The 11,993-nt window shown below is 47.3% G+C and overlaps 1 protein-coding gene across 1 annotated transcript in view; it reads right to left on the bottom strand.

Annotated features, from left to right (window-relative positions):
* LOC110512627 (ephrin-A3-like) overlaps nt 1-11,228 on the bottom strand; it is a 151,348-nt gene extending 140,120 nt beyond the window's left edge. Inside the window, exon 1 of the mRNA XM_036939628.1 lies at nt 10,285-11,228. Coding sequence (XP_036795523.1) covers nt 10,285-10,391 — 107 coding nt within the window. The 5' untranslated portion in view covers nt 10,392-11,228. The remainder of the gene's footprint in view (nt 1-10,284) is intronic.
* Nucleotides 11,229-11,993: the final 765 nt, after the last annotated feature.

Here is an 11,993-nt window from a genome sequence, read left to right as displayed (position 1 = left end):
TAGAGTAGGTCAGGGCATGACTAGAGGTTAGTCTAGTTTATTATTTCTATGTGGGGTTCTAGGTGTGTTTTTCTACGTTGGTGTTTGTGTATGATTCCCAATTAGAGGCAGCTGGTAATCGTTGTCTCTAATTGGGGATCATATTTAAGTAGCTGTTTTTCCCACCTGTGTTTATGGGATAGTGTTTTGAGTTAGTGCACGTAGCATCTCTGTAGTCACGGTTCGTTGTTCGTTTATTGTTTATTTGTTTTTGTCTTTTCTTAGTTTTACTTTCTATTAAATAATGTGGAACTCAACATCCGCTGCGCCTTGGTCCGACATTTATTCTAACGAACGTGACAGTGCTGTTGAAACACACAGACACAGAGGCCCACCGGGGGTTTAAAGTCCAACACAAGGGGGATAGGTTCTGTTAACACTGTCACACTCCACTATCTGACCATAGAGGAACTGCGTGGAGGACAGAGGGATAAGGAGGAAAGGAAAAAGAAAGGAAGAGAAAACATTATTCTGAAACTTTTTACTTGAGAGACTGTGGCCTTCCCAAGAGAGGAGAGAGATAGAGAGGCAGAGAGAGAGTGAGAGAGAGAGAAAGAGAGAGAGAGGGGGAGAGAGAGAGAGAGGGAGAGAGAGAGAGAGAGAGAGAGGCAGAGAGAGAGTGAGAGAGAAAGAGAGAGAGAGAGAGGGAGAGAGAGAGAGAGAGAGAGAGGCAGAGAGAGAGTGAGAGAGAGAGTGAGAGCATAACTTGTTTCTTCACCTCTTTTCATTTGTATCAGGCAACACCAATTTATCAACTCTCCCTACCAAACATTACCCGTATGATAAGACAACAAAACCAAGTCTTCTAACACACACAGACACACACACAGACACACACACAGATACACACACACACACACACACACACACACACCGTACTCCTCATCACTCAGAACACACACAAACACACACACGTCTGTTTTCGGTTTCATTTAGTTCTCTTGTTGGTTTTGTATTTTAGTGTTCTGAGTTCTATTAAAGAATATGAACACTTACCACGCTGCACATTGGTCCTCACCTTCTTCCACCACAGACAACCGTTACACTTATTAACAAAGCACCTGATTCCTGTGCCTGCATGGCTCAATAAAGATTACTGGGCCTTCGTAGGAGGCGATGTGTGTGTATGTTTATTAGTGTGTGTGCATGTGTGTGTGGCTATCGGCACTGAGATGGCAGCTTCAACTGACGGTGGCAGTGCAGAGCGCTATGATTAACGACTAGTACACACACATCTCATTGTGATAGAGAGGGAGGAATATTCCCTTCTGTGAGCAGATTCACAAATGGTAATGGTGTTGTTCTAAGTAGGCCTGGCAGACTGATAGGTTGGTGTTGCTGTCAGGGGGCTGGACGATCAGTTGACTAAATCCTCTAACCACACACACACACGTGCGCACACACACACACACACTCTGAACCTGTACAGCAAATTGGAATAAAAATTCCAACTGTTGGATATCTTAACTCTGGCTGGATTCCAATAGAAATTACACATCACTTTGCAAGCCAGCATAATGTGACTTGCAGGCCTGATGTGGCCTGTAAACCAGGAATTTCCTATCACCACTGTGTTAGGGTAAAACTAGGCCATCAAAACAAGGCCCTGATTCACTTATATTTTCATTTGGTAAAAGTCTCAGGCATTTAAATGAAAAGAATTCAACAACCATGTCTCTGTCACTAACAAATACAGTCATGGATGGTAACTCTACAATTCACTGGAAAACATTTAAAACAACGTCCAAAACGACTTACTGTAACAGTGTTTTTGATTAACACTAATAGGAGTTAACTTTAGATCAGAACTCATGTTAAACAGAAATAACACTGAGTGTTAATTACCCCATAGTGTTCAGTTTGATTATAAACTGTTGTTCCAGCCCTGAATGCTGATTGGCTGACAGACATGGTATATCAGACCGTATACCACAGGAATGACAAAACATTTCTTTTTACTGCTCTTTTTACTGTTATAACGGTGACCCGTTTATAACAGCAATAAAGCTCCTCAGTGGTTTGTGGTATACGGCCAATATACCACGGCTAAGGGCTGTGTCCAGGCACACCGAAATGTTTAGTGTGTAAGAACAGCCCTTAGCCGTCGTATACTGGCTAAAGAGCAAACCCCCTCGTGCCTGATTGCTTAGTTGTCCCATGGCATTGTTGAATACTCATTTCTGATTGGCTTGAAGGGCATTCTAGAGCGTGCATTATTTCCCTATAACGCATGATATATTTGCACGGTAGAATTCAATGACTATAGTTTAATTTTTACATGCTTCCTTTGAGCTGCTTTTGAAAGCAAAAGTTGAATTGAAAACAATATTGGTATTGTTGAATTAGATTTTGATAAGCTAGGTTTGTTTAGCTAAACTAGCACGTCTGTTTGTTTGGTTACCACAGACGCTACTGCTGCTATGCTAAACTTGCTAGCTACTTCAGTGGATGTTGAACAATTTTCTAGTGGCAAATGTTTTAAATTATAGCCATGGTATAAAAAGATAATCAACTCCGGGCTCTATGCATCCTCTGGAAAAGAATGTGTTGTGAAAACATCTTTCACACCGTTCATTATTTTTCAGAGAACGCATAGCCCCTAGTTGATTATCCCTTATGTATCACTGGCAAGTGTAATGCGGTGTTCATTTTTTACATTAAAACTCCAAATTAAACACTTATCAGTGTACTTTTTACACTCTGTGGAGTGGGACCATATGTACTCTGAGATAGTGTTACAATTAACTTGATTTATCATTGCAACATTCTTCTGTCACTCGCTCTCTCTCTTCCTCTCTTTCGCTCTCTTGCTCTCAATTAAATTCAAAGGACTTTATTGGCATGGGAAACATTTGCACATAGCCTGAGTGAATATCAAAGACTCTACATTGATCCTCCTCCTCCCTACCCAACCACACACACACACACACACACACACACACACACACACACACACACACACACACACACACACACACACACACACACACACACACACACACACACACACACACACACACACCGTACCTGAAGTGTACAGGGAGCCTTTGTAGGAATGATTATTTGTTTATTCCTGGTCAGTGATATACGGAGCTCCTCAGACAGACACACTACCTCATACACTCCAGACAGACACTACCTAATACACTCCAGACAGACACTACCTCATACACTCCAGTCAGATACTACCTCATACACTCTGGACAGACACTACCTCATACACTCCAGACAGACACACTACCTCATACAATCTGGACAGACACTACCTCATACACTCTGGACAGACAATACCTCATAAACTCTGGACAGACACTACCTCATACACTCTGGACAGATACTACCTCATACACTCCTGACAGACACACTACCTCATACACTCCAGACAGACACAATACCTCATACTTTCCAGACAGACACTACCTCATACACTCTGGACAGACACTACCTCATACACTCCAGACAGACACTACCTCATACACTCCAGACAGACACACAGACATACACTCCTCATACAGTCCAGACAGACACACTACCTCATACAGTCCAGAAAGACACACTACATCATACACTCCAGACACAGACACTACCTCATACACTCCAGACACAGACACTACCTCATATACTCCAGACACAGACACTACCTCATACACACCAGACAGACACACTACCTCATACACTCCAGACAGACACAGTACCTCATACACTCCAGACACAGACACTACCTCATACACTCCAGACACAGACACTACCTCATACACTCCAGACAGACACACCACCTCACACACTCTGGACAGACACTACCTCATACACTCCAGACAGACACACTACCTCATACACTCTGGACAGACACTACCTCATACACTCCAGACAGACACACTACCTCATACATTCCGGACAGACACACTACCTCATACAATCCAGACAGACACACTACCTCATACACTCCAGACAGACACACTACCTCATACACTCCACACAGACACACTACCTCATACACTCCGGACAGACACACTACCTCATACACTCCAGACAGACACACTACCTCAAACACTCCAGACAGACACACTACCTCATACACTCCTGACAGACACACTACCTCATACACTCCAGACAGACACACTACCTCATACACTCCAGACAGACACACTACCTCACACACTCCACACAGACACACTACCTCATACACTCCGGACAGACACACTACCTCATACACTCCAGACAGACACACTACCTCACACACTCCAGACAGACACACTACCTCATACACTCCAGACAGCCACTTTACCTCACACACTCCAGACAGACACACTACCTCATACACTCCGGACAGACACACTACCTCATACACTGCAGACAGACACACTACCTCATACACTCCGGACAGACACACTACCTCATACATTCCGGACAGACACACTACCTCATACACTCCAGACAGACACAATACCTCATACACTCCGGACAGACACACTACCTCATACACTCCAGACAGACACACTACCTCATACACTCCTGACAGTCACACTACCTCATACACTCCAGACAGACACACTACCTCATACACTCCAGGCAGACACACTACCTCATACACTCCAGACAGACACACTACCTCTTACACTCCAGACAGACACACTACCTCATACACTCCGGACAGACACACTACCTCATACACTCCAGACAGACACACTACCTCATACACTCCAGACAGACACACTACCTCATACACTCCAGACAGCCAATTTACCTCACACACTCCAGACAGACACACTACCTCATACACTCCAGACAGCCAATTTACCTCACACACTCCAGACAGACACACTACCTCATACACTCCGGACAGACACTACCTCATACACTGCGGACAGACACACTACCTCATACACTCCGGACAGACACACTACCTCATACACTCCGGACAGACACACTACCTCATACACTCCAGACAGACACACTACCTCATACACTCCGGACAGACACACTACCTTATACACTCCAGACAGACACACTACCTCATACACTCCGGACAGACACACTACCTCATACACTCCAGACAGACAAACTACCTCATACACTCCAGACAGACACACTACCTCATACACTCTGGATAGACACACTACCTCATACACTCCGGACAGACACACTACCTCATACACTCCAGACAGACACACTACCTCATACACTCCAGACAGACACACTACCTCATACACTCCAGACAGACACACTACCTTATACACTCCAGACAGACACACTACCTCATACACTCCAGACAGACACACTACCTCATACACTCCAGACAGACACACTACCTCATACACTCCAGACAGACACACTACCTCATACACTCCAGACAGACCTACTACCTCATACACTCCAGACAGACACACTACCTCATACACTCCAGACAGACACACTACCTCATACACTGGACAGAAACACTATTATACATTTATTCAGCAACATGGTGGAACTGAACATCTATTTATTTCACAAACACCCACACACACACACTCCCGGCCGGCCCAGTGGTAGTTCATGTCCAGGGGGTGGGGGACAATAATTGATTTAATGGACCGGTGGCTTTGTTTTTGTTTCAGTCACCTGTCGTCAAGCAGGGCCTTCGACCATGTACCAGCGTTATCGATGATGCTCAACTCACAGTTCTAAAATAAGTACGGTTCTGGAGATGGCTGTGTGGGTCCAAGTTACAGTCCATTTGTTCCTGCATTTAAAGCAGCAGAGGTCAGAAAGGGACATATTATCACAGAAAGATCCACTGAGAAATTCCACATCCGTCCAGGTGCCCAAGACGTCAGGAGATGACTTCAAAACTGTCACTAGGAACAAGGGTGAGCGCTATTACCATCAAGTAGGCTTGGGTTTTGCTTTGGCGATCTCTGGCTCAGAGGGTCGCATGTTCAATCCCAGAGCTAGGCACTAGTTTAATTATAACTCAAACGTAGTATTCTGCAATGAGAGTGTGAAAGCTTGTTGTATCACAACCCTTCTTACAGTTAGAAGACAGACCTATTACAGGTTTATGCCAGGGGCTCTCTCTCTCTCTGTCTCTCTCTCAGTTTGATTCTGCCCTAACTAGGCCAAGAGGCAGAGGTAACACAGTGTGTGTGTGTGTGTGTGTGTGTGTGTGTGTGTGTGTGTGTGTGTGTGTGTGTGTGTGTGTGTGTGTGTGTGTGTGTGTGTGTGTGTGTGTGTGTGTGTGTGTGTGTGTGTGTGAGGTATGAGAGAGAGAGAGAGAGAGAGAGAGAAAGAGAGAGAGAGAGAGAGAGAGAGAGAGAGAGAGAGAGAGAGAGAGAGAGAGCTAGAGGGAGGTCCACTGAGATACAGTGTTCTTTAATTAACCACACTCCTCAACAAAAGAGACACACACTGCCACGGCTGACTGTCCACAGAGGCTGTATATGTGTGTGTGTGAGTGTGTGTGCGTAGGGAGGTAAAACAGGGATGAGCTGGGAGTCCACAGCGCTCTGCTTCATCCCAGAACAGCAGTCAGGTTAGAGTTCAAACATTACCAGACAGCTCAGATACACCCTCGGCTTTACAGAAATCAAATAGTCTGTCTCTGTCTGACAGTTTACCTACCTACCTACCTGCCTGTTTGTCTGTCTGTCTACCTACCTACCTACCTACCTGTCTGTCTCCCTACCTGTCTGTCCTCCTGTCTGTCTGTCTGTCTGCCTGCCTACCTGTCTGTCTGCCCTGCCTGTTTGTAAATGTTATACTGGAGTACTATTTAAACAAAGGGTAGGTAAACTTAGTGTGGGGGTGACTCGAGGACATGCCGAGGCACACATAAAACACCTTACTGACTCAATAACCAACCAGGCATCATACTCAGACATCTTTATATTCAACCAGCGCCTCAGAGAACTGCCAGCTCAAATTGCAACGCATTCAGAGAATTTATGTTGTTGATAAAAACGTTTTATGGATGTTATGAGTTATGTCAAATGTTTGATTATAAAGACAATATCTTCTAACTTTATGAACTCGCCATCTTAGAAGGATTTTCAACAGTCTGAATTCACCACTTGCCTCATATATTTTTTACTGTGTATTGTAAAGTAAAAAGGTACCGACCGAGAGTATTTCATCGTTGGCTGTGACATCTCAGAGTGGTGTTAACAGCCTTCCATGGTATATGGCCTTAATAAGATGGGTATCAATAAGAGCCATGACATTGTGTGCCAGAGTGCTAGTCTAACGAGTTAGTAGTTACTGTTCTATAGAGAGGATGAAGGGCTGGGGTTGACGTTGTTTTAGCGTCGTTAGGGTTTGGAATGTGTGTTAAGACAGGGTTAGGAGAGGGGGAAGAGGGGAGGTGAGAGGGGAGGTGATAACAGAGGTCAAAAACAGATAGATGTCAAAGAGAGACAAAATAAAAACTGAGGACTAGAGCAGGAAAAAGGCCTGAGAGAGAGAGAGGCAGAGAGAGAGAGAGAGGGGGGGGGGGCAGAGGGAGAGAGAGAGGGGCAGAGAGAGAGAGAGAGAGAGAGAGAGAGGGGGGCAGAGGGAGAGAGAGAGGGAGGGGCTGAGGGAGAGAGAGAGAGAGGGAGGGGCTGAGAGAGAGAGAGAGAGAGAGAGAGAGGGAGAGGGGCAGAGAGAGAGGGGCTGAGGGAGGGAGAGAGAGAGAGAGAGAGAGAGAGAGAGGGGCTGAGGGAGAGAGAGAGAGAGAGGGAGGGGCAGAGAGAGAGAGGGTGAGGGAGGGGCAGAGAGAGAGAGAGAGAGAGGGGGGAGGGAGGGGCAGAGAGAGAGAGCGAGAGAGAGGGGGAGGGAGGGGCAGAGAGAGAGGGGGAGGGAGGGGCAGAGAGGGAGAGAGAGCGAGAGAGAGAGGGGGAGGGAGGGGCAGAGAGAGCGAGAGGGGGAGGGAGGGGCAGAGAGAGCGAGAGAGAGAGAGGGGGAGGGAGGGGCAGAGAGAGAGGGGAGGGAGGGGCAGAGACAGAGAGAGCGAGAGAGAGAGAGGGGGGGGCAGAGAGAGAGAGTGAAGGGGAGAGAGATAGATACCTCACTTGCTTTGGCAATGTTAACACATGTTTCCCATGCCAATAAAGCCCCTTGAATTGAATTGAATAGAGAGAGCGAGAGCGAAGGAGGGGGAGAGAGATTGAATAGTGACACAGCTTGAACACAATGAGGTCAGGGTGAAGAAGTGTTCCTAATTGAACCAGATAGAAGAGAAGACTGAGGTCCTCACAGACCAACCAGAGGAACAGAGACAGAGAGGTCCTCACAGACCAACCAGAGGAACAGAGACAGAGAGGTCCTCACAGACCAACCAGAGGAACAGAGACAGAGAGGAGTGGAGGAAGAGAGGAGTGGGGGTAGAGAGGAGTGAAGGTAGAGAGGGGTGGATGAAGAGAGGAGTGGAGGAAGGGAGGAGTGGAGGTAGAGAGGGGTGGATGAAGAGAGGAGTGGAGGAAGAGAGGAGTGGAGGGAGAGAGGAATGGAGGAAGAGAGGGGTGGAGGAAGAGAGGAGTGCAGGAAGAGAGGGGTGGATGAAGAGAGGAGTGGAGGAAGAGAGGAGTGGAGGTAGAGAGGAGTGCAAGAAGAGAGGAGTGGAGGAAGAGAGGAGTGGAGGTAGAGAGGGGTGGATGAAGAGAGGAGTGGAGGAAGAGAGGAGTGGAGGTAGAGAGGGGTGGATGAAGAAAGGAGTGGAGGAAGAGAGGAGTGGAGGAAGAGAGGAGTGGAGTGGAGGAAGAGAGGAGTGGAGGTAGAGAAGGGTGGAGGAAGAGAGGAGTGGAGGAAGAGAGGAGTGGAGGAAGAGAGGAGTGGAGGTAGAGAGGGGTGGAGGAAGAGAGGAGTGGAGGTAGAGAGGGGTGGAGGAAGAGAGGGGTGGAGGGAGAGAGGAGTGCAGGAAGAGAGGGGTGGAGGTAGAGAAGAGTGCAGGAAGAGAGGAGTGGAGGAAGAGAGGAGTGGAGGAAGAAAGGAGTGGAGGAAGAGAGGAGTGGAGGAAGAGAGGAATGGAGGAAGAGAGGGGTGGAGGAAGAGAGGAGTGCAGGAAGAGAGGGGTGGATGAAGAGAGGAGTGGAGGAAGAGAGGAGTGGAGGTAGAGAGGAGTGCAAGAAGAGAGGAGTGGAGGAAGAGAGGAGTGGAGGTAGAGAGGGGTGGATGAAGAGAGGAGTGGAGGAAGAAAGGAGTGGAGGTAGAGAGGGGTGGATGAAGAAAGGAGTGGAGGAAGAGAGGAGTGGAGGAAGAGAGGAGTGGAGTGGAGGAAGAGAGGAGTGGAGGTAGAGAAGGGTGGAGGAAGAGAGGAGTGGAGGTAGAGAGGGGTGGAGGAAGAGAGGAGTGGAGGTAGAGAGGGGTGCAGGAAGAGAGGGGTGGAGGTAGAGAGGAGTGCAGGAAGAGAGGAGTGGAGGAAGAGAGGGGTGGAGGAAGAGAGGGGTGGATGAAGATAAAAAATGTAGATCATTTGTAAAGGATGGAAGGAGTGAAGAACTTGCATGAATATGGAGACAAGAGAGAAGGGAGAAAGAGAGAGCAGGAGGATAGAGTGTGTGTGAAAAAGGGTAATACACACATTGAGGTGATCAGTGAGGTGTGTAGCGGGATAGAGAGAGGAGCTGTGACATGGACAATACCTCCTGGAATACTGAGAGAATCTAAAGGGTCCGATCTGCAAGGATCAGGACAGGTAGTGATGGAGGGGAACAGTCAGATCAGGGCTTGAACTGGAGACCCTGGGTTACAGGGCAGACAGTCTGCTATAAAGGTCCAGAGGGCGTAGTGTGCTCACATACAAGGAGACAACCCAACATAGACCTGGAGGTGATACAGTGGACTGATTCATCAGTGTAAAACGGAACGGGTGGCTTAGTTACAAATGGACTCTTTGGTTCATTTTCCAAATACAGGTGTCCTATGTATACACACACACACACACACACACACACACACTCATCAACATACACACTGACACACACAAACACACTCATCAGTGCGCACACACACACATACACACAAACACACTCATCAGTGTGTACACACACACAGACACACACAAACACACTCATCAGTGTGTAACACACAAACACACTCATCAGTGTGTAACACACAGACACACACACAGACACACTCACTCTTCTTTGTAAATGAATCTGACAGAATCAATGGTTATGGACATGGTCATCCCTAAAACAGTATCATGACATAAGAGACCAGGAAAACACACACACACACAAATACACACACACCGCTGCCGTAGTGAAACGTGAAGAGATGGGGTCTTACTGTATATTGGAGCTGTTCCAATGCACCGCGTGCCTGTTGGCACACACCTGGTACAAGTTTGCCCAGGTGAGAGTTAGCACACAGAGAGACAACGTTGCAAGAGCCATGCTCTCCGAATCTCTCTTTCTCCTCCGTCCTTCCCTCTCTTCTCTCTCTCTCCTTCTTTTCCTCGCGTTCGGCACCTTCAACCCACGAAATGCGGCATCCCGGATTTGGTGGTTTAAAAAATAAGAAAAAAAGACTTCAGTTGAGAGGGTAAAAATACAGTAGTGTAACGGAATAAGGCTGCGTTCCTTAACGCACTGGGGACGTGTTCTCAAACTCTAATTCCATTGTGATACGCGAGGTCCCCCTCCCCCCTAACGCGAGCCCGCGTCCCCCAAAATCACAGTCTGAAAACGGGGATTTGTTGTTGCTTCCCTGCCAGACGGGTTCCCTACAAAATAGCTGTTTATGGTGCTTTCATACCGAGGAGATACTCTCCTAGAGCGGGGAATGAGAGGTGAGAGGTCCGGCTTTCGACCACAGGAGAGCGGTCTCTCTTCTAGATAGAACCCGGGTCCTTAGCTGTCCGCTGGCCGTCCGACAAGGGGGGTGCAGCGGAGTATGAGCTGCGCTAATTTGATGAAAACAGCGCTAACAAAAGGAAAGAGACACTGAGTCCATTCACATTAACAGCGTGTATCGCCTACGAACCGTTCTCATTCGGAAATGTTGAGTTTACATTGGAAAATACGTTAATTCTTCATCTGGCGTAGATCCCTACTTGATGCGCATCTGAAGATTCCGTTTTTATTCTCCCTCTAGCAAATAGTTTCAAACAACGAGTTTCTTCATTTTCTAAGTGTCTGTCCATCCATCCTGCGATACTCGCAATCATAAATACTCATTCGTCTATCGTTCTCGCTCTTTCCCTCTCCTCCTCTCCTCTCCTCTCTCCTCTCTCCTCGCTCTCTCTATTTGGTAGGCAGCGCTCGTTCAGTCACTAACTCCACCCCCAGCAAATGACAAATGCGTGCCTTCAGTGGACTCGCGTCTCGTTCCCTCATTTGAACCCGTCGTCTTCACATCACTTGTCTATCAGAGATCTGCCAGGAAGGTTTTGTTAAAGCTGTTTATATTCGTCCCAAAAAGAAAGACAGTCGCCACTTAAAACCTGCCTCAGTTACACCATATACTATAAAAGTATGTGGACACCACTTCAAATGAGTGGATTTGGCTATTTCAGCCGCACCCGTTGTTGACAGGTGTTTAAGATCGAACACTCAGCCATCTCCATAGACAAACATTGGCAGTAGAATGGCCTTACTGAAGAGCACCTTTTCAACAAGTCAGTTTGTAAAATGTCTGCCCTGCTAGAGCATCCCAGGTCAACTGTAAGTGCTGTGAAGTGGAAACATCTAGGAGCAACAACGGCTCAGCCGCGAAGTGGTAGGCCACACAAGCTCACCGACTGCTGAAGCGCTTAGCGAGTAAAAATCATTTGTCCTCGTTTGCAACACTCACTACCAACTTCCAAACTGACTCTGGAAGCAACGTCAGCACAAGAACTGTTCTTCGGGAGCTTGATGAACTGGGTTTCCATGGCTTAGCAGCTGCACATAAGCCTAGGATCACCATGCATAATGCCAAGCGTTAGCTAGAGTGGTGTAAAGCTCGCTGCCATTGGACTCTGGAGCAGTGGAAACATGTTCTCTGGAACGATGAAT

This window comes from Oncorhynchus mykiss, chromosome 2, assembly GCF_013265735.2.
Source record: "Oncorhynchus mykiss isolate Arlee chromosome 2, USDA_OmykA_1.1, whole genome shotgun sequence".
Classification (NCBI taxonomy): domain Eukaryota; kingdom Metazoa; phylum Chordata; class Actinopteri; order Salmoniformes; family Salmonidae; genus Oncorhynchus; species Oncorhynchus mykiss.
Note: the sequence above shows the minus strand (reverse complement) of the source record. Positions and strands in the feature narration are given on the sequence as shown.